This window comes from Botrytis fragariae, assembly GCF_013461495.1.
Source record: "Botrytis fragariae strain BVB16 chromosome Unknown tig00000006, whole genome shotgun sequence".
NCBI lineage: Eukaryota > Fungi > Ascomycota > Leotiomycetes > Helotiales > Sclerotiniaceae > Botrytis > Botrytis fragariae.
Genome location: NW_023500988.1, coordinates 1,180,215 through 1,203,397, shown reverse-complemented (window position 1 = coordinate 1,203,397; position 23,183 = coordinate 1,180,215). Strand labels below are relative to the sequence as shown.

General features: G+C 41.5%; 6 protein-coding genes across 6 annotated transcripts; 1 reads left to right on the top strand and 5 right to left on the bottom strand.

Moving 5' to 3' along the window:
• Positions 1-853: 853 nt before the first annotated feature.
• Bfra_001549ia (uncharacterized protein) lies at positions 854-3,308 on the bottom strand (the record flags this gene model as incomplete). The annotated part of the gene is made up of 11 exons (XM_037331978.1): positions 854-888; positions 987-1,212; positions 1,352-1,456; positions 1,594-1,684; positions 1,747-1,913; positions 1,968-2,036; positions 2,086-2,126; positions 2,178-2,344; positions 2,392-2,486; positions 2,540-3,209; positions 3,292-3,308. The coding sequence occupies 11 exons, from the start codon at positions 3,306-3,308 to the stop codon at positions 854-856; spliced, it is 1,683 nt and encodes a 560-aa protein (XP_037196132.1).
• Positions 3,309-4,868: 1,560 nt separating this feature from the next.
• Bfra_001548 (uncharacterized protein) lies at positions 4,869-6,152 on the bottom strand (the record flags this gene model as incomplete). The annotated part of the gene is made up of 4 exons (XM_037331977.1): positions 4,869-5,139; positions 5,191-5,606; positions 5,661-5,883; positions 6,049-6,152. The coding sequence occupies 4 exons, from the start codon at positions 6,150-6,152 to the stop codon at positions 4,869-4,871; spliced, it is 1,014 nt and encodes a 337-aa protein (XP_037196131.1).
• Positions 6,153-7,134: 982 nt separating this feature from the next.
• On the bottom strand, positions 7,135-8,774 carry Bfra_001547 (putative salicylate hydroxylase protein; the record flags this gene model as incomplete). The annotated part of the gene is made up of 7 exons (XM_037331976.1): positions 7,135-7,463; positions 7,524-7,633; positions 7,692-7,773; positions 7,824-7,885; positions 7,943-8,220; positions 8,284-8,604; positions 8,694-8,774. The coding sequence occupies 7 exons, from the start codon at positions 8,772-8,774 to the stop codon at positions 7,135-7,137; spliced, it is 1,263 nt and encodes a 420-aa protein (XP_037196130.1).
• A 776-nt stretch (positions 8,775-9,550) lies between these two features.
• Bfra_001546 (putative protein kinase rad3 protein) lies at positions 9,551-17,508 on the bottom strand (the record flags this gene model as incomplete). The annotated part of the gene is made up of 12 exons (XM_037331975.1): positions 9,551-11,807; positions 11,874-12,351; positions 12,402-12,894; positions 12,949-14,205; positions 14,257-14,496; positions 14,545-15,033; positions 15,081-15,177; positions 15,226-15,381; positions 15,434-15,841; positions 15,889-16,169; positions 16,216-16,874; positions 16,926-17,508. The coding sequence occupies 12 exons, from the start codon at positions 17,506-17,508 to the stop codon at positions 9,551-9,553; spliced, it is 7,398 nt and encodes a 2,465-aa protein (XP_037196129.1).
• Positions 17,509-17,821: 313 nt separating this feature from the next.
• Positions 17,822-18,231, top strand: Bfra_001545 (putative cytochrome c oxidase-assembly factor cox16 protein; the record flags this gene model as incomplete). The annotated part of the gene is made up of 2 exons (XM_037331974.1): positions 17,822-18,088; positions 18,151-18,231. The coding sequence occupies 2 exons, from the start codon at positions 17,822-17,824 to the stop codon at positions 18,229-18,231; spliced, it is 348 nt and encodes a 115-aa protein (XP_037196128.1).
• A 3,708-nt stretch (positions 18,232-21,939) lies between these two features.
• Positions 21,940-23,061, bottom strand: Bfra_001544 (putative alpha beta hydrolase fold-3 domain containing protein; the record flags this gene model as incomplete). The annotated part of the gene is made up of 1 exon (XM_037331973.1): positions 21,940-23,061. One exon carries the CDS (start codon positions 23,059-23,061, stop codon positions 21,940-21,942), a length of 1,122 nt encoding a protein of 373 aa, XP_037196127.1.
• Positions 23,062-23,183: the final 122 nt, after the last annotated feature.

Genomic DNA, 23,183 nt, shown 5'->3' with positions numbered 1-23,183 from the left:
AATAGTCGATAAGTATATCCACCTCTCTATACATCTATTTTTATCTACATCTACCTACATATACATATCTACATATAGGTATCTAAATCGATATATATATAAATATATCGAAAAACAACATAAACCCCGAAATAACAATCTTAAATAAATAGTAACATTTCATTCCATGTATTGAATTAAACTAAGTTGAGCCAAACCGAACCCTCAACTACCCTTACCTAACATCTTACCTTGTATTCCGAATAATCATCTTGATTCATCATTTCGATCTGGATCTGGACCTGGATCTGGATGTTTGTTTGTGTTTTCGATACCAGTATGAAAACAGAGGGTTTTGATATGGCGGGTTTTGATGTAGCGGGTTTGATTGTAGATGTGTATATTCTAGTATTTTGATATTTTGATATTCATCTTTGTATTCTCGAGCCTCAATCTTCCTCTTCTTCTAATTCCCACTCTGCGCCTAATCGTCACTCTCCGCCTAGTCGTCACTTCAGCTCCTGCTCTCACTCTATATACATCTAGGTAACAAGAAGAAAAGAATGTTCTCGGATAGGTATCCTTAATGTAATTCAATGGCTCTATAATATTTAGATCCCTCATTTACAAACGTATTCTATTCTATTCTCATTAGTAGACCAATCAATAAATAGTAGAATTAAATAGATCCAATTCAATACATCAATGTGATTATTTCATTGCCCTTTTTTAGATTGCTATACTTCTTTTCTTTTATTAAATTACTATAATCTCTTTCTCTTGATTCGTATCCGTATCCGGTCTTTTCTTCTCTATTCTATTCATTGATTCATTAACTCTTGATATATATTACCGAAACGGTTCTTGATCCATATCACCAGAGCAATTTCGTGTATCCTAATAACATAACTATCACAATCACAATCAGAAGTTAGCACGATAAATTCTCTTCTCAATATCCCATTATTTCACTCTCCCCCAAAATAGAAACACAGAACCACACATACCAAAAAAATACACCCCCGCCACACTCGGCAAAACCCCCGCACTCTGCGCGAAGGCAAATCCCGCTTCGGTATTCGATATCCCCGCTAATCCGAGTAATGTGATAGAGAGAATGAAATTGACTGCGCTGCGGAATTTATCTGCACGCGTCATTTGGGGTCGACTGAGAGCGTGGAGGATGTTCATCAGGATGAGGGTTAGGCCAGAGGCGAGGAAGAAGTAGGTGAACTATTTGGGGGGCGTGGGGTTAGTGTGAGGTTTGGGGTACGAAGGAGGGGAGGGTGAAAGGGGAAAGGGGAAAGGGGGGGGGGGGATGATGAGGAGTGGTTATTAGATTGATGAGTAAGGAATAAAGATGTTTGCGTACCACAAGAGCGAGAACTCCAATATTCTCATTCCACTCTTCATTAGGATCTGTAACCGCATTATCACTTTCCGGTGGATCGATTCCGAAATTATCGAATAGAGAATCCTGGACCGTGGAAAACAGCGTCGTAATATTTCCCAATTGTTCTGTGGACCCAAGAGTCGTATTACCAATATTGAATAAAGCGCTTTGGGTATCTGTAAAAGTTTGTGTGAATTCTGGGGGAATTTCTCGAAGATTACTTGAGTGACGTTTGCTAAGCGTGTTTTGAGATCGAGACTATCGACGGCGGGGATTTTCTTGAATTGATCCACGTATTGCTTGCTGACTTGGCTATTGGGGTATTAGTATCTTGGAGAGTCTCGAAGAAATAACAGACTGGTTGCAGAGCTTACCTAATAACCTCGACTACCTTTCGCCATCTGATGAATTGGGCAGCACCCTCAACGAGAAACACCAGTGCCAGATGGAATGGGAAGTGGATAAATGCCCAGATTTGTTGACGTATGGAACCGAATTGGGATCGGTTAAGCCAGTCAAAATAAAGCATGTAGAGGAAGTACTGAAATAGCGTTGTAAGTGATTGTGCATAAATCAGTGAGAGCTTGATACATACAATTATTCCAACAGCTGATACAATAGTAAGAATGAGTGGTGCGGTCCATTTCTCCTCTTGTTCTGCAATCTATAGACAATTAATATTGAATAGCCAAGAACCAAGAAGTTCGACCTACATCTGCAATACTTTTGCTAACTCCAATTATACCTTCACCCACTACAACAGAATTAGTGGCGACTCATCTGAATCTAAACATTATCGACTTACAAATGATCAAAGTAAGTAGAGTCATTCTTTGGACAAGATGAGATCCTCTAAAACTTAAAACCTTCCATTTCGACGATATAGCAATGTTGACTGCAGTCTCTAAGATAGCTGTGACATACCAAACAATGAACACCTTGCCAGTCTTAGATGTTTCTTCTGAGAATCCACTTGAAAATCATTAGCTTATTGACAATTTGAATACTGGAAAACATACAAAAAACTGCCAAAATATATTAATGCAGCTATGACATTGGCCACAACAACAAGAAAAAGTGGCAATTTTGAATTTTTATAATACCAAACATGATACTGAATACTCATTAGTAATGAAAAATTTCTCCCAAAGAACACAAGAAACATACCAATATAACAGAATATTGAAAGCTCAAAATCAGTCGCGAAAACATTAAGATGATTGCCAATGAACGAAAAGCACCAGGCTTTTGATCCGATGAATTAAAGTCCGGTCCTACAATCGCCAATCCAATCATCACACCAAATTGACATGCTTTTCCTATTCTCTCCAATATACTATCCGTAACAAACCTAACATCAAACAGACTAACTTGTAACCATAAGAACCAAAGAATGCAGAAAAACCCCGCATATGACTTCAGTGCATCGATTTCATTGACATCATGTACATCGTTAAACGTAGTCAAATTCGCAACGAAAAAAAGATCATAGAAAAGTTCCATGTTCGTAGTCTCCTCATATCTTCGAAACTCGGGTGTTTCGAACATTTCTTCTTCTGCATCATCTTTTGAAAATGGATCGACTTTCCTATCATCATATTGGTTTTCGATCGATTCATCGTATGATTGCTTTCGAGCAATATTGATAGGACCAGATATCTCATGTATGGGACTCGGAATTGGAGGGGTTATCGAATATTTTCTTCTATTATGAGCCAGTGGATTCTCAAATAACTTTAACTTTGGTTGACATTCTTCGGTTCCTTGATATATAGATCCATGACTATGAGTCTTCTTCAATGGGGTTTGACTAGAGACGGAACTCGATGAAAGATGCCTGTTTGATTCTGTGATTAGCCAAAGAAGATGGACCTCGTGATTTCTTGTTTTTCATCGAAGATATCAGGGAGTTCACCTACCTTTCGTGTGATGACATGATAATTACTCGATGAAAAATAAACCCTAGGATATCACAAAGTACAGATCTCAAGAAACAATACTTATATGATATTCCCCATGGGTGACAACGGATAGAAAAGCTTATTCAAGAGAAGCATCCACGGCAGATAACGCACAGATCACTAGATCCGGGAGCTTCATCAGATCATCCGTGCGAGTTTGATATGTTTTGTTTTACCCTGATTCTGGACCATTGTACGTTCAAGCCATTATAAGCTGATGAGGGTGAAGGGTCTTGTGTGAGAGATAGGGAATGATGCCCGGCTCTTCATCAGATTTTGTAAGACATACGCGGTTGAGTAATGCGGATGCTTATCTTCCGTTGAGGTTACGAACGGCCCCATACACTTGCATGTACAGGAATAGGTCCATAGATCGTGAAAACTTTCACGACATTGGTACGAGTTAATTTGCCTCTTTAATTTTCGTCCAGCAATCATCTCCATGGCATCTCGCCACAGTGTAGTGTCGTCGCCAAGAAAAGCTTCAATCTGATAAAAGTTGAAATTCCCATCATGTCCAACCTGTCTGCAGTTCGAATCAACACACGCCGTTGTTTCAAGACTTACAGGACACTGAGAAAAGGGCCCTAAGCAACCTCCAATACTGTACATGGGCTAGATTTAGAATTGAGGCTTTTCCTTTTGAGACGTGGCTTGGATCAATGAACCTCAAAACGATGTCTGGCGAGTAAGAAATGGGTGCTGATTAACATGTGAATGTAAAGAATGGTTATTTCTGGAAAAGAGGAGCTTCGGTTCTCAGACCTTTCACAAGTTGGACAATGGTCTTCAATTGCATTGGAGCTGTTTTGATATCTTCATCTTTCCACTACCTGGTAATTCGGGTTCATTGTGATTATGTAAGCCATTCTAGCGCAAAATTCCGCCCTGTGATAAACAGAACCCAATTGACCACTACCGAAGCACTTCAACAATTTAATTGTTCCATTTCAATCCGGAGAACTAAAAGTTTAAATAGTATTACACCTGAAGGGTATCCAAGGATTTGCTTAATGTCATTAACTCTTATAATTTTATTTGTGCTCAAGCCCATGGAGACATCGAACTATGGTGACAGTTTACTCAAACACGATACGTCCATTTAGTATTCGAGAATCTGATAATGAACTTCCATACATACCTACTCAACCATTCTCACATTTGATATGTCCGTTCAATGCGATGTTCAAGGTGGTGAGCTATTCAGCCCTTCGAATAGCTATGTTGCCTACTCTCAAAGATCCTTGAATACATGCTATGGAGCGGGACCAGAGAGCAGGTTGTGAAATTCCATTTTATTTGCCTTATTTCTTGCCCTTCTCATTGGAATGCCATGGTACCAATTCCAAAAAAAAGTGTGGTTATATATGATGTTCTTGATGAGAGCGGATGATTGATGTTATTGCTAATACTACTTGGATAGGCTACATACGAAGATTACATGCCCAAAAACTTCAGAAGCACGACTTGATGAGGAAATAATCGCAGTAAATTCAGGGTTAAAGAATAACGTCAAGAGAATTGGACAAAAGGTTTCAAAACGGTGTAGCCTTGATGTTCACCTTTGTTCTGCACGCCAAACTACCTGTTAGGGTAAGCCTTACATCTTCCACCCTCTTATACCAGCCGTTATTCTGAGGATCTGCCTTGGATCCAGTAACTGGATCTTTGTACCAACGCTCAGCAGTGGTGGAATATTCAGTCGTAGGAATCGTCCCGATAATCACTAGCAAAGTAGCAACGTAGCTAGTTCTTGCCGGTGCATTTACAGTCTGCGCAACCGAGAGTTCGACTGTCTTCGTTTGGCTTGTAGAGGAGGTTTCGGTTCGTTCTTAAGAATAATTGACTGCGACAGACCATTGAGTTGAAGCAGAAGCTATCCCTTCAACTCTTACACTGGCTGTCTGGGTCAAGCTTGTTATTATGCCAGTGACGCGTTTATCAGAGGTCTCGACAGTGACAATCTGAGTGGTGGAATTGCGAAGTGTTACGGTGACGGCTTGTGGCTGGGAGGTATCATTTGTTCCGTCGACATGAGAGGTAAGACCTCCCTCGTCCGATGAGTTGGAAGCAGTGACGTTAAAAGGCTTGATAACCTCTTTTACAGGATTAACACTCTGCCACTTGAAAGAGCTTACTACGTCGTTGAGGTGAACGTCCGAAAGTCTAGCTATCTCTTTTGTGGTACCCCAGCCCTTGATATTATCATATGAAATTCCAGTGCCGTCTGCTGCATCGTACAATATAGCCGTCTGTCGATCTTGAAGCGTCTTCTAACGGACTGAACTGACGCTGTCTTGTATCTTCCATTTCAGAATTTAGTGCACAACATTGGCAGGCCACTCGCTGAAAAATATGGTCGAACGTCTACCTTTGAAATCAGAATCTTCAAATACCTCAATGGCTCCCATATTAAGATCAACTTTTCTCCAGAAGAACATCGAAACCTGGTCGTTCAAGCCGACCTGAATGAGATCAGCTGCCTCGGTCTTTCCAGTTCCAACCAGATCAATGCATGTACTTGCATCAGCTAGATCCGGGATGATTCCGCTCGTTTTAATATTAGTAAGTAAAGTCATCACAGTACCGACTGGCATATTATATAAGATCCAAGACGTTTGATCATATTGAAAGAGTGGAATTATATGACGCCGGTTGGGAACATAGTCGCCGAGGATAATGTCAGACCGCAGACTGTTCTATTCTCCCGGGAACAATGCTACGGTACCGCTGGAGATTTGGCGAGGGATTTGAGCGGAGGGTCGTGGTGGTGGGGTGAGAAGATCCACTAATTCGTCGAGAGTAGTAGTAGTTGCCATGATGAAGTCTTCGGTAATATAAGATTGGTGTGTATGAGATGATTTTGCGAGTTGTTGATGATAATCGAAACATTGAGGTAAAATGTGCCTCTAGTATAGTCAGTCATTAACAATTTCACATCTCTCGGTGTCCCACGACCTCGTATTCTTTCTTTTCAGCTGCCTCCAAAAGGGTGGCATTCAACATCAAGGCTTTGAACTCCGTTGTACATTCTCAACAGAAGACCAATCTATGTCACTTTCTTAGACAATCACATCCTTTGCAGTCGACTTTGCATATACAACCAACGTAAAATAAGGTATAGAGCATTTCGACCCCGCTCCACAATATAACCAAATATAACAATACACGAAGCAGGAGATTACACTTCTGGAGATATTCGAGACCGCATTCAGTCAAAATCTCAAACTTTGATCTAATTTCGGACAGTTTCTGCATGACTGAGTTCAAGCCAGAGCAAAGAATTACCAATACAATAAATGATTTACGGTTCAAAACTGTAGGCCCATCAGTAAGTGTACAAACTAACAAGACACTACAAGAATGAACTGGGTAACATCCATTGATATATCGATTCGAAAATATTGATTTTTTTTTACAATGATTTATCAGAGATTGAACAATCAAAAGATAGATTCTGATAACAAATAATTGAAGAATGAATTTGTTAAAAATTTTGAAAGCTGAGAAGTGCCCTGTCAATCCATGCACCCCATGGTGGTCGCCTTTCAGAGGACGGTCAAAATCGGGATAGTACTTGAGCCCAAGTACGGGTGACATTCATTCAGCAGCCCCCTTTCAGCCAAAATTACACGACGATAAGCGAATGCATTCTTCGTTCGCTGGTTTTGGAAAATTTCTACCTTATCAATGTATCACAACTGTGGAGTGGTTTTCTTCGCATAGAGCCATTGTTTACACAAATCGCGTGGTTTGGTAAAGACAATTCAGCGTCCAATCATATTCCCTCGAGCACTAAGTTTATGTACCACCATCGATAGACTCTCCCGCTAAGAGCATCTCACACTCTCTGATAACATCAAACGAAAACACATAGTCATTGATATCATCCGTGGTGTTAAGTGTTTTTCCGTCCGGAAGATACTTAGCAGCCTCATCGCGAGTAGCCTGCGATGCAGGTGGACTATGATTAGAAAGGATCTGCAGAGACGAGCCTCTGTTTTTTCTAACCTTTTCGTATAGTTGTAGTCGCTTCTCCAGTGTTTCTTTATCGGCGGGATCAATTTGATTCAATAATATTCCGAGTGCGCCTGCATCTTCGATGGCTTGGCATCCCCCTTGTGCTTGAACTAAGGTTGAATGTTAGGAAACGTAGGACGAGAGGGGTTGTTCGGATTTTTAAAACTTACACGGAAGCATAGGATGAGCAGCATCGCCTATCAAAACGAGTCTGTCCTTGTGCCATGTCGGAATTGGTTCTCGAGCAATCAATTTCCAAAATTTAACGTCTTGTGCCTTCCTTTACTTTATGTGAGAAACTAATCAAGGCACATATAGCCATTGGAAACCAGACTTACCCAATCACAGCTTGCAAAGCGGGACTAAATTCAGGCTTCGCATATTTCATCGGAACACTTGGCTCTACAGACGCTCTGAAACCTAATACCCATTTTCAGCGTCATACAAAAAGGTTAATGCGGGATTTATACTTTCTGTGGCATGGGAACTATCAAATGCCTTTGACAAATACAAGAAATTCTGCACCTCGTTGCTAATTCGTGATTTGGTCAGCCCAAAATATCATAGAAACCGCCCACAGAATGCTTACTCCCTACAAGGATACCATACGAAACCGCCCACACCGGAAGCTGGTGCGAAGAATCTCTGAACAGAATCGTCGACCAGATCAGCCGTCTCGGGATCTGATAACAGGTCTTGTGTGGGCACTAGCCATCGCATACAAGACCATCCAGTATCGCCTGCTTGGACCTTATTTGCACCAAGCACGTGGTCCACAGCTGTTGAGTGCACCCCATCTGCTGCGACGATGAGATCTGCTTGTAAGATCTTTCCATCTTCAAGAGTAACTTTCCCATTCGCAGCATCCTATAATACAAACCATCATTAAAATCCGAGACCAAAACAGATCACGTTGTCGCTAATACTCACATAACCAATTATCTTCGCCCTAACCTTCAAATCAACCGGAATCCCCTCTCCACCTTTCCTCGTCGCTATCTCTCTCAACTGACTGTGCAAATCAACCCGATGAGCCGCATACAGCGGGGTCCCATACTTCTCCTCGGTATTCGCATAATAACCATTAACCACAACTTTCATGGCCATACCATCCCAAATATTTGCGTTCCTGAGAGCTACCAGTTTCGATTTCGTAGGCGAGAAACCCCATGTTTTAAGTATGCGTGACGCATTTGGGGCTACCGTTATAGCAGCACCTATTTCGTGAAGAAGGGAAGATTGTTCGAGTATCTTAGGCCATGTTAGTATTTCTATATTGTGGGTATCAGACAATATATAATCTGGCCGATGAAAAATGATATAGTGAGTGGAGAACAAACAGTAACTTTATGTCCACCTCTCCGTAGAGCAATCCCAGCACCAAGACCAGCGATTCCCGCGCCTACAATTATGATTTCCATAATTTTAATAAATCCTAGTTCTTTTGTAGTGATGATGATACCAGGTAGCTCATGACATGTCGTCCTTTATGTATCATCGAATTGACTTGCGCTTACACGTTTCATATATTCAGCACGGCTGATGAGCTGAAAGCCATTGTATGACAATCCGTGCGAGATGCCTTAGTTAATTTCGTAATCAGCGAAAGTAACTCGGACTAGTGTAGAAATACTCCGATAGCAATAGATGAGAATGAGTTGTCATGAGTGGTAAAAACTACGTATCAGAAAAAGAAAATCTTCGGACATCGATCGATTGATCGGGAGTCCGAACAGTGATTCAAATGGACTTATTGATGACATGCATTATCAGCTGAAGTGATCAATGCGTAGATCAGCAAGACTAGCCAATCACATGTGTAGTTTTCACATAGATCAGTAGTAGGCATTGTATCTTGAAGGGCTGAGTGCTCCACTACCCCAGAGTCGTAAAGATTATTTCAGATTTCTGTGCCAGTATCTTAAATGCAGGCCACAACATGTAATGTGAGAAGTACACTTTGCGTAAGATGACGGAAGAATTCATGGAACAACCACAAATGGACAAATAACACGGGCTCTAGAGAATAGCAATATAAACATCAGTTAGTCCTCACCATCATTATAACCGCGCTCGATTTGTAGAGAATTTGTGCTAGTTTGTAACCATGAGACATGATTCGATATCTATTATCTATTAATCCATCATAAGAGGTCGTATCTCCATACCATATACATCTATTGTGATTCCCCCAGCCCTAAAAGAACGCAGACCACCCAATATACATAGCCGTCAATCTTCTTGGATCTGTGGCTTGCTTAATTAATTCATCAACATAACCCTCCACACTGAGTGGCACACTTTCCCCAGGTAAAAGTCCCTTCACCTTTCTCTGAATAACATCCAACACCTTCTGCGCACTCAGCATCCCTTCATTCGCTATCTCCCTCTTCTTTTTATCAACTTTTTTCATGAGATCTAGTGTTGGATCATAAATGAAAGCTTCAAGAATCGTCATCAAAGTTTCTTCATGCTGGCGTAGTAGCTTTATCGTGAGTTCCGAGGATTTGCGGAAGGGCCCTTCGTAGCCGTACATACCCATTGCGTCAACCATGTTATGAGTCAAGCGAAATGGGACTTGTTCTGGTTTTGCAAAAGTTTTACCTTTTTCAAAGAGACAATTGAAATCTACGTGAAAGGTTCCTCCGTTGCCTTCCTCGAAAAGTATGTTTTCCGTATGGCGATCTCCTAGACCTAGAATTGTGCCAACCATAGACATAACAGCACATGACCGAGTATAGCGTAGTCTAGCAGCAAACCAGGCTGAGGGCTCGGGAAATTGCTTGACAAACCATTTGTGAAATACAGGTTTAAACTCGCCAAGAACCTTTTCGGTGAAGAATGGGAGTTGCTTCTCGCTTTTCATTGCTTCCTCGCAATACATACCAAGTTCCGTATAATTGATTCGTTTCCCCTGCGCTCCGTATAGATCCGTAAGTATTTTGCGAAGTGTTTGAAGTCCTTCTATCCATTCTATGATCCCACATTCCTCATTCAAAGGTGTTACAGCATATGTCTTGACATACAATTGGCGTCTACTTGATTCCGCATCACGCTTTAGAGATCTATTCATCATGCCATTGAATTCTTGAAGACGCTGATCCATACGAAGGTCATCTTTCGGTTTGAAGAGGAGACCATAGTGTTGCCCATTCGAGGCCAGAGCTCTCACTCGCTTGGGTTTCGCCAAAGAATTTAACACCAGAACGTCATCTTCAAAAGAATTGATCGTTATGACATCGCGAGAGAAAGCTTTATGTGTTACCACCTTATCTGTGAGAGTTGGCAGGCTCGCTGTCAAAGCGGCTTCCACTGGGCAAGCAAGGGAACTTGGTAAAACCTTGTGCTTAAATTGTAGATCTTTAGATAAACTCGATCTGAAAACCCTAGATTCTTTGAAGTCTCCGGCTTCGCAAAGCCTTAAAATCTCAGCAGTAAGGGCTTGTCCGTTTCTGATTAAAGCCCTGATATCTATGGAATTGTGATCGGCCTTCACAGAAACGCTTGGCAATTTTGCGAGTAATTCCATTCCTTTAGTTCGACGATCCAGTTGCGTTGAAGTACTTAAAGCCAACACACTCCAAAGTGATTGTTGGGGATGTGCTGATACAACTTTTAGCATAATCAACTGAAGAAAGTGATTCACCTCCTTGTGTGGATGGGTAATTCTAGATACAACCTGTGGCAAAGCTGTATAGAATATGTAGGCCGGCATTTTGGAGATGTATTTTTTGAATCGAATGTGAAGATCATCCAATGTTTTCTTTCGCAATTGAGTCATCTTGCTGACAAATTCTTGAGAATGACGCTTTGGATCAATTTTTTGACTGAGCTGCGTTCCAAGATCCAACCAGAGTGTCAATATACGAGGCAGAGTTTGGTGAACATACTTGGTACCGTGAGCTAACGAGCGTAAGTAGTTTGAAATGACTAGCGACGCGGTCTCTCCAGAAAGATAGCTTTCATCTTGTCTTTCGAATGGTAGGTTACTGGATGATTCCAATAACTTATTATAGTGACGTCCCAGATAATAATGACCCTTCTCCCATGCATTATGGGTCTTTGCAGCTAATTGATATTGGGCCCGTAGGGCGGATGAGTTTGTTTGGCCAGCAAGATCAAGCCACTTTGCAAGCAGAAGATGAGCCCTTGCTTCGAGGAGATTCTGCTGCTGTTTCCGATGTGTATTGTCAGCACTTCCTAGAGATGCCTTGTTTATCTCATTGTGAGATATGAAAGCATTACTTTCAATTGCGCCCTGAAGACTTTGAATCGCTTTTCGATGCTGTTCTTCTTTCCATAAAAGTCGTGCATGTTCTATTTTGGCCGAATCATCACCGAGCTGTGAGGCATGGAGTACAGCGTTGAAAGATTGATGAATTGCATTTCCTTTTCTAGCCAGGCGCGCGCTAGTCAACCAGGCAGAAGCGAGATCTCCTTTCGTAAATTCAAGACTGTGTGAAAGTCAGATGCGCTGTTGCAAAGGTAAAAAAGTTGAGCGAGGTTAATATGTAACTTACCTAGATAATTGCATGGCGGCTCTTCTTATGCCCAATAAATATTGCTTGTCATTTAAATAGCCGCCAATTGTTTCAAGACGGCGGTCGAGTGATTCAAGCAGCTCTTCCCTTGGTATGGGTTCAGTGTAATCGACACCAGAAATCATTTCTAATTCGGTAAGCACATGGAGCTTTAGCATGGGATCGTGGCAAGATCCAATCGACGATGTAGTAGCTCTCGATAAGGAGCAAGTAATTTGCTTTCTGAGATCCTCAATGGTTGAAACAAATCTCGTCGTCTCTTTCTCGTGTAAAGCTAGCAATGCTTTGCCAATGCTGACGTTAAAGTCTTCTTCTAAGTCCCGACCAGCAATTGACGTATATTTTTGCAAGGCAGCCCACCTCCCTGTTGCCCACGAAGCCTCTGTGGCAAAGGGCAATAGCTTTCCTACTGTTTTGGTGGCAGTATGCATACCTTCGACATAATTAAGTAAAACATCTATGACTAGTCAGCAGTAGTCAAGAGGAGCAAGCGTTATTTAAGATTACCATGTTGCCCAGACTCCTTCAAGCATGTAAGAAGATTCAGCTGAACATCAACATCTTCAGGATCTTCTGCAAGCTTAATCTCATACCACCCTTGGGCAGCTGTCCAGCGTCCTGCTTTGCGATGGCCGAGAACTATCTGGTCAATATCCAACACATGTAGATGTGCCGATATTCCTTCAATACCATCAGGCTCATCTATCTGGGTGTATATCTCCTGCAATCGCTCTAAATCTGAAATCTCTCTCGAAGCATCCTGCTTCTTCGTTTCACGAACATGGCGGATGTGCTGTTCCCAATTGAACAAAGCTCTGGAGTATGACTTACACTGTATAGCCCGAGCTGAAACGATTTCAGCAGGAATACTTTCGATAAGCCTGGTAACTTTTTCAATTTGCTCCGGGCCACCAGGAATGCCAGCTCGTATTTCTCGATGTACTATCGTCTGCTTCGCTTGTATCCAGCGGGAAAGATAATCTAGGACTCGAAAAACAGCCTATGGTCATTACGTTAAGAATTGAAGCTGGATTGAGATAATGGCGTCACTTACTTCGCTGCATAGCCTTAATTCCTCTTGCTTAACATGTGATGTTGAAGTCGGCTGGTACTCTAAAATTCCAAGCAATTCTGCACCAATGTTTCCTCTCTCTTGGTCGTCTCCTTCTATAACTATATGTAAAATTAAGTATGGCAAGAGAAAACTTGCAACAGAGAGGTCTTTGATTCGGATAGCTCGACACAAAGGAGGAAAGATCAATTCTGCGTTGGGGTTTTTCGGTTTCTGTAAAAGATCAAGAACGAATGTTTTCAGCCAATTATTGTACTTATTGATCCTGTTGGGCTGAGAACTGTCGGGCCGAAATATGGGATATGTGGTAGTTGGAACTTCCATTTTCAATACCGAGAACATAGAGCTGAGGAAAGGTGTAAGGGTTGCCTGGACACTTTCTGAAAGAGACTCCCACTTTTTGCAAAGGGGATTGTTCGGATCCTTATGGGCACCTCTCAAAGTCGGTGCGCAAACGTCTGCGAACCCACCCTTCGACAATAATTCCTGCATAACAAAAGATAAAAATCCCTGTAAGGTTGTATCGGTCGCAGATAAAAATGCCTTGATGATAACCTCTTCTAAGAGGAATAGAAGAAAATCTGTAGTTTCCTCAGGGTCATGAAAATTCATGACAACCACCATTTCTCGTTGATCCCTAACGGCTTCAACCCTGTTGGGATCAAGGCAGCCTATCAACCCGATACATTCTCCCGAAAGCTTAGCAATATCGTTATGAGATTCGTTGAACTTAACACATGCATCCAAGATTGACCGCACAAGCTTACCAATAACCACGTCAGGCTGTTCACTCACAGCTGACGCCTGAAGGTAGGACTGCTGCTTTTGAAGTAAGACTTTTAATTCTGACAAAGCCTGTGCGACAACCCCAGCTGTTTCATGTTGAATTCGACGGCTAAATATTTGAAATGCATTACTGATATCTGTCGGTCTTCTCATGGTATTGAGCTTGTGCTCTACATCACGAAGTTGCGGGAGGCTGGAGAGCGATGGTAACTCGACTATTCTATTCCGAATAAGACGGGAGCGCTCTTTCAAAAGGTATTGCAAGATTTCTTCTGCTGCTTTCTTGGTAGAGTCGTCAAAAGATTCCCAGTACTGTATTATAGTAACAAAGGTGCTTTCAAGCATCCATTCTACATCATCATCGCCGAGATATCGGAGCATAGCTGACCAAGCTGAAAAGGCTGAGGCTTGGAGATCTTTCTGGGCCAGAGCGGATTGTAGACAAGCGCATATCTATATATGGTTAGCTAATATATAAATATAAAATGGGTTGGATATCGTTACTTGTGGTCGAGCAGCTCCAGTGTAGGTCTTGCCAATTGTCACCATCTCCTCAATCGCCTTCACGTTTCGTTTCTTCTCAAAACTGGACTGCTCATCCCTAGTATCGTTCACGACCTCTGATATGCGAGTGACGAGGCCAAGGTTGTGCTGCTCTAAAAATGCCGCCATCGGGTTGTTCTTCTTTCGGTTTTGATCTGGGCTTTGAACATTCTCGACAAGAAATTGCAAAGCAAGTCGGATCTACGAGAGTTAGTTCTCAGTCCATATAAGAGAAGAATGTTTACACACCCTTGATTTTCTACTGTTGTCCGCATACCCCGCCACCTTGAGAAGGTGAAGAAAAGTGCTTGAAGGATCCATCTTTAAAAGAAACGCAAAGTCAAGTCCTCGTTTCTCAAAGTCTGAAGAGACAAATTTCAGTACAGACATGGTGTGGCTTTCAATATTTTGAACATCCTGCACCAGTAACAAAGCCATAATATGAACAATATTGGCAGTGTCCGTACATACTCGCCAAGATTCCTCGTTCCGAGCTGAAGCAATCTTTTTGATAGTCTTTCCATCGCGCCATAGCACTAGCCATGGCAGAGTATATGCTTGTGTGAGGATAAGAAATTCGGAGACTGTGATCTCTAATAAATCTGCCATTAACTGAGAAGTTTGTGGTCGGCTAAGCAGTTCCTTCACAGCAGCAATGGCAATACTATCCCAGAAAGGACTAAATAACCGCTCGACGGGCTTGTCAACAGTTCCATTGCGATGCGCCAATTTCAATATCTGATTAAAGGTCAGTAAAATTTTGTCGACGAAATAATTAAACTTACTTCATTGTAGGCCGCATTCGACACGATTGGATTCGAATGTCCTAAATATTCAACAAGCTTTAGAAGAACAATATTCAGCTCGCCATCAATCAAGACCCTGAACTTGTGAGCATGAGGATAACACAGATGATTGAGTTGAACAAACCTTGCAAGTTGACCCCAAGCAAGAACACATGTCTCTTGCCAATGAAGTGTTGGCTTCTCGCATAAATCACGTAGTATAATAAGTACATTTGTTCTATTCTTTAGGATAAGGTTCTTTGGGGCCTTTTCTCCTTGAAGAAATTCTGGTAATGTGCGACTAGATTCATCAGCAGAATTCCTATATACGCCACTAGTAGACAATAACTTACCCTGCAGCGATTCTTAATTCACGCATGGAACTTTGAAGAGATTTCAAGCACCACTGTCCCACTGCGGAAGTTTCCAAGTCGAGAAATTCCTCATCTCGAAAATGTATGGCAAAAGCCTTGACGGCTATCATTGCAAGGACTCTTGAACGCCGTGATTCATGGAAGGCAGGAGACTTGATCAGCGTAGTAAGAATCAAAATTGCTTCGCCGCCGGTTTTTTGGCATGAATCATCGTCTAATGCTGTGGGTCTGGGGGTAAGATTTTGACAGATAAAACATTGAGACGATACTATATTTTCAAATTTGTCTCGAGTAACCGTTAACGAGCCATATGCGGCACATGGTATCATAGATAAATAGTCAATAAGTTTGCATCTGTCAGGATCAGACAATCCCGCGAAACATTTTCTAGTAAAAGTTAGAGAAAAGCAAGTGGCATCAACAATCATACTAACTCAGCTAGATGACATAACCCGTCCATATCCAAAACCTCCTGGTCACCGAAGAGAGAATATAGCTTGGCGATGATTTCTTGCAAAAGGCCCTCTTCTGAATGTATTTTTCGACGTTTGTTAGGTGGAGCTGATTGGGTTGATCGACTTTTGATGTCCTTCAGCACAAGAAGATTGAGATCGGCATTCAAAGAATCAGTATCAAAGTTTACATGAGGTAAAACAAGCCCAAGATTAGAATTCTCTTCTGATTTACAGGCCCAAAGCAAAGTAGCTGCAGCATTCTATAGAGAATTTAGTCAAAATCTGAAAGGTAAAAAGGTTACATACCTGAAAATCATTCCCAACTATAATACTCGCATCTTCGTCGTCAATCACGGTGCGAAGCTTCGGGAGTAGGGACAAACGGATAATTCTACATGTCGAATCGTACCTTTTACAGATATTCGCCAAATGCAACAAAGTCCGACAGAAAGCAAGATTGACATCTTTGTCAATAACATTTGATGGATTTACGATGACATCTGCGCCGATAATGGTAAGGTAGGCATAACCCTTACGAACCAAAGTCTCAGGTAACGAATTCTGAGTTGACGATAGAAGTGCCTGAAGCCCACAGAAAATAGAAACTGCCGGAGATTCGCAATCTTGCGCTGAATTCCCGGACAATATCCATACCTTTTGTAGCTCGTAGCATGTGTGGAACGAATCAAACAGCCACGCTAGGTAGTCTTGGAAAGCAGGAGTTGCATCTTGAAAGGATGCAGCTTGGATAGACACCTTTGCCAAGATGGATAAAATGCATATGGCGTGCTGCATAGCGCCTGCTTTATTGTGTAATCTATATGTGTACTGGAGAGATGTTTCATTCATCTCGTCCTCGTTACCAAACGAATATGACGATACCTTGAATTGATCAGATGGTAGTATGAAATCCATTTCCCCTCCATGATTGATAAGACTAAGGGTTTGAAAAATGGTGAGAATAGCTGGAAAATATAAGTAGTTGTTAAGTAATGTATGTGTGGTTGTGTACTCACATGTTACACTGTCCCTAAGGTAGATAAAAAAGCTAGAACTAAGACCCCAAAGTCTTGGTGATCTGGCGACGACCTCAAACGAGGTAGAGAAGAAAACTTCAATCTTTGCTGTGAGCTTTCTAGAATCCTGACGACCCAGACAAGCAAGTACCCGTGGGAACAACCATATCCAGAAGGGTTCTAGACCGCGTGATTTGAGTGGCCGATCTGGAGTGGATACAAAATTAAGTATATTTGGGACATCTTTGACAGTGGAAATGAAAACATCGAGGGCTTCACAAGCCTGATTTATGACGTTTTGGACATTCATAAAAGGGTCATCTTTGTTGAGTTTCTCTAAAACTACTTTTGCGACAACATATAGAAGTTTATGTTTGTGCTCAAGCATGGCTTCGGGATCCGTGAAGTCGGATGAATCATTCTCTCGACAGGAGACTTCAGTCATAAGTGACTGTAAATCGTCATGCTCGACTTGCCGAGATTGTTTTTTCGTAGAGAGATTATTGATTAATTGTGCAGCCATAGTTGAAGGAGGGGCTTCCCAACGACCTGGTGTGCCAGTCGGCGGCTCATGAGGTGCCATCCTTTCATGACCATCTATTACCACGATGGATTTCACAAGGATTGGCGATTGGTTGATGAAATATCACAATAAAACAAGATATCACAAAAAGGAAATCGTCGACGCGTTCCTTCACCAAAAACAAATTAAGAGTTTCGCGCTTGCACGTGATTTAAAGTCTTCTAGCGATTTTCGGTCAAAATCATGGGCTCATTGATAAGGTACCTTATTTAAACGGCTTAAACTTTGCGGATTGTGCGGAATCTCAATTCAACGTTTCCCAATTTTTATCATTGGTTTCACGGATATTCAGTTCTTTCAGTGAAATCACAATATGGCAGTCTTTGGAAGCAAGAAGTTTCGCGGAGCGGCAGAGTCAAATACCCTTGCCGCAAGATATCGTAGCGCTCTAGCCAGACATCCATTTGCCCTCTTCGGTCTACCATTTATTGCAACTATGGTGGCTGGATCCTTTTTCCTTACTCCTGCCACAGCTATTCGATACGAGAAACATGATAAACGTGTGCGAAGAGTAAGCAAAGAAGAAGAGCTAGGAATTGGTAAGACTGGGAGGCGAGTGGATATGAAAGAAGAATACTACGTGAGTGTGCCATCATATACTTCTGCTTGAGAGCAATTTTCTAATATTCATCGCTATTACAGAGACTCGCCGCGAAAGATTTAGATGATTGGGAACAAAAGAGAGTCAAGAGACTCCCGGGTGAACATGATGGTAAATTATAGGGTGATATCTGCCAAGGAGGAAAAGAGAAAGAAAGAGAGGTCGCAGAACTAAACTCGAACTCGAATAGTCATGCACATTGCGGCTCAACTGCTTCGAGTTGTGTGAACTTTAAAAAGCTACTTCACCATCTCGGATGATAATATAAGCGATATAAAGTCCCGGCCAAATAATAAAGGCATCGTTAAAACACACATGACAACGCCTTAGGTAGTAGGCCAGACATGCTCGATTGGAGGAGCTCTTGATTAGATCAAGAAAATTCATCTCACATGTTTGAATTAAGATACGAGTCAGAACTCAATCTATGTGTGGAATTCGAACTTCGAATTTAATTCGCAAATCAGAAGATATTCGATCTACGTTGAACTCATCACGTCGTTCATTAAACTTTGCGGTTTTCATGGATTTTCACCATGTCCGAATCACCTATGTCGGTCGTGTGCTCCCAATCAGACATGTCTACTTTCGACGTGGCTCATTCTGTACAAATTTTCAGAGCTATCATGCGTTCGTGTTTATTTTATGCCGACCATGGCGACATGACAATACATGCTCTTTCCAAGCATCATTCGCAGATACATCCTATCTAGAGCACCCTACTTTGTGACGATTACATTTGCAAATCTACTTGAATTCACATCGATGTTATCTTGGTACAGCCAAAAGTTTGGTCTCAACTCTGTATGCAGAGTATACTTTACTATTCGATCTATCAATCATGGCATCGTGGTCTCTCGAGCCTTAGTGCTGCGATGGGCATGACAGGATGTTTGTTGAGTCTGATAAGTGCATCTAGCCCACCAGTGGGTACATGGGCTGACAGGACACTTCCCAACTTTCGAAATTTTTAACAAATTTATTCTTCAATTGTCTGATTCCAGATTTCATATTTAGATTGTTCCATTTCTAATACACAATTGAAATAATTCTTAAGATATATAATCTATCATATTAAATCATGTTCATAAGTCAATTTTTGTAGTGTCCCGTTAGTCCGTACACCAACTGGTAGCCTTAATGATTAAAGACGAAGCTAATAGACGCAGGATGACATTGACTATTTGTCCAGAGGATTATTAATACGCTGTATCACCTATTTGGGACTACACACATGTCATTACACTTGGCCGATAATGTTCCTGCGTTGACATCGACACTGAATTGATTTCTCGAGGGGCTGTATGGCTTTGCTTCTCTTGCACATTCTGTGAACCATCTTTATTTGCTTAGGAAATTTAACAAGGATTATGAAAGTAAATACTGTTCTATAGCACATGTTATCCACTACGCTTCCAAACAGTGTCATATCTTTACATTCTTCTTCTCGCATACTGTTTTTGAGATTTCATGTTTTACTTTTACTACCTTGATCTTGAGGATGTGACTGCTCTCGACTTTGTCTTCAATTCCTCCAATAATTGATTTTTGTCTATCCGTCTGTCTTCGATCAAACCCTGCAGACTCTCTGTCTACCTCGCGCCATCCTTGCTCTACATGAAGAAAACTGCCCATAGGATCGCCTCAGGAATGCATAAGAGAGCTTACTACCTCTGGACGTATGCTCCCTCCCTTACTATTTTCATAATCTTCATCTTTCTCTTCTTGGTTAACACAATCCTTTACTTCCAATATGTCATTAAACACCATGATTGGCTCTATTTTCCCTCCGTTGTCGAATGTCCATGTAATGCACCTATTCTTTCAATTCTCTCATCTTCAAACCAACATTCCAACACCTCGTAGGAAACTTTCGAGGTCACATCTCTCAAGCAACAGCCTATTCCTTAAGACACCAAAATGGGCTCCATCGCTTAACAGAAACCTCACTGACCAATTACACTATTAAAATTCAAGAGATTTTGATCACTTTCGAGCAATCAGACTTTGTCGTTAAGGGAAAACGCCAATGCTAGTTTTGGAGCCCATTTTGGAGCTCTACGGGATAGTTCGACTGTTTTTTCTCATTCTCGATTTTTCTTAGCAAGGGTGTCCGCTGCTGCCATAGCTGCTCCGAATGTTGCTTTTAAGAAGCTTGATCTTCCCGAGAAAGATTTCGAAAAACACTGAGCTCGATTGTGTTCTTTATCCCCTGTTTCAAGAGCATTTACTGAGGATTGAATTGCTTCAAGTGATCTAGGGAAGGTATTCGAGGATGGAGTTAAAATATATGTTTCCGGATTATATCAAAGTCGATTACTTTGTGCTTTCTACATTTTGGGTAGATTTTCCGCTGCGCTTTGAGCTGCTTTGAGTACAGATCTAAGGAAATCAGTCGAAACTTCGGGATACTGTTCAGAGGGACGGAATCCTGAGACGTAACTAGATTTTTCGAACTACAATCGATAGTATCGTATGATTCGTCAATCTGCTTCTTGATTGCTGGATCGACAAAGACTGCATCGCTCTGATTTGTGTGTCCTCGAAGCGAGAGATCTGTATCGAAATGTTCCGAGATCTGAACAACTGGATGTGCCTTCCCAATTTCTTCACTCTTATCATCTGAATGATCCCCGGAAGGGTTTGGTGATGCAGGTGCCTTGACAATCAGAGGTGTCTTTTCGGTAGACTTCTCAACATCATTCGAATTATCTCTATTTAGTGTTCTATATTCATGTGTTATAGAACGTATATATGCTATCAATCTAGAAAAGATCTTTTTATGTCTTAGATATTGAAAGAGAACGTCGATTTCAAGAATCAGAACAGGTAAATTTTGAAAAGACTAAGATGAACTGTCTAGAGGTTAAAATGGGTTTATCTGATTATATATTTCAACCTATAATGTATGTGAATGCGATTTTTGACTAGATAATCTCAAACAAATATCCCACTGAATCTCATGGGGAATCTGAGTTCATATATCTAGGGCTATCATATTCAAGCTATTTTAGTCTGAAGCTAGGTATTTAGTATCGCTTGAAATCTCTCCAACGAGACACATATGGCCGTACTAATATTCTCATCTCAGACAAGAAACTCAATTCATACTTTAAATATTTAGATACTTCTAAATGGTTACTTTTAAGTTTTATAAGACCTTGTTTGGACTTCCTGTGACTTCGTGGCATCATGTCAGTAGTGTGACGGCATTGGGATATTTGTCACGCAGATATAGACGACATTGATCGACACTATTAGATGATAGTAGTCTATCGAGACAAATTTTGCAATCCAACATCATGAACCTTGCCGGAATATGATGCAAATATTTGCTAGACATTGCGATGGTGAGAGACTCATGTGCGCGTATACACGTGGCATACTTACGAAACAACTTCACCATGCGCGACTCCAGCATCTATTATACGTATAATCTTCACCGATGATATACTATATAAATTTCTTGCCTCGAATTTAACTTCATTTTATCCACGGGAACGCTACCTAATCATACGCAGACCAGTCAAAACAGTTTTTTGTCTCTGAATCACTACTTACATAACAGACAATCATTCTTTCGATGGATCCCTTTTACCTCGGATCAATGACTTGAAGTCTTATAATTTCGTGCCTTGTTAGGCTCGAGTAATAATCCTGCTATGGTTCTTCCTCCCACGGATCAAGCCAAGGATGTTCTGCTGTTAAGTGCTCAAAAGACATTGAATTCGTGAGAATTTTTAAATCTATATCTTTAACCGGGTCTATAATACGAAGACAAAAGTCCATTTCCACTCATCCACAATCTACAATTCATCCATCTACCCCGTCTATCTATTTCTCTTCCAAAACTCTCCTGCTCTCTTAGCCGCCAACCTCGCCTCTTCTTTAAAGCCCAAAAGATTTCCAATCAAAATAATATCATGCACCGCCCCCTCTTCAATCTGCAATTCCGTCTTATTCCCCGCTTCCGTGAACTGATTATGAACCCTCACCACATCATCAAAAAGTACTTCACACTCCCCTGTACTAAAAAACAATGGGGTAGAACTCTTGAACGGGTTTCCCACAAACGAAATATTTGGATGAGATAATTCCACTCCTGTTCCTTCAAGTGGTGTTAAACCCTTGGCTCCCCAGATTCCAAATCCCTCGTCAAGATAATCGGTGCGAGAGTGTGGAGAAGCATGGAAGATTCCTTCGATAATCGTAGAAACTGGATCGACCCAGGGAGACCATAACCATGCACATCCCGGATTTGGTAGACCCGCGTTTGGATTATCATGTAGGTATCTCAATAAAGCCATTGCCAGATTTCCTCCCGCGCTATCCCCCGAGACTACGATATTCTCTGCCTTGATTCCCATTGTCTCGGTTAAATAAGAGAAACTCGTGATCGCATCCTGCAGCGCTGCAGGAAATCTACCACCCGGACTTGAAGCAAGTCTGTATTGTGGACAAAATACAAAAGAAGCAGAGCTATTAGCAATTAAAGTCTCTGCGCAAAATCCAGCATCTTGTGTTCGTCCATCTCCAACTACATATGCTCCTCCATGAAAATGAAGAACTACATCACCGGCGTCTTTTCCAGAAGATGGTTGATGTGGATACCACGTCCCACCGATACTTTCTGGTTTAAGCTCGGAATTCGTTATAGTGACTCCTTGGTAACGGGATGATGAAGCGGGTTGGATGGTTAAGAATCGTGATCCCTCGGCGCCTGGAAGTAGATTAATGATGGTAGCTGATTTGGTGATTGAGACGGATTTGACGAAAGCTTTTATGATACGGATACGGAGGGCTTGGGTGTAGGTCCATTTTGGCGAGGGTCGGGTAATGGAGGGAACATAGTAGATAAGCCAGAAAGGGATTCGAATCAGATTTAGAGCTATGGCGCCGAAGATCCATAGATGTTTTCCGGGGAAGGATGTGAATAAGGAGTCCAATTCCATGACGCGTGTTGTTGCACAATAATGAAAGTGTGCTCCGAAAACTTCAATTGAACTCAATTGGGTTTCAGATTTTCAGATAATGTCTACACCATTTGATGAAAGCAAAGAGATACTTGATTGGG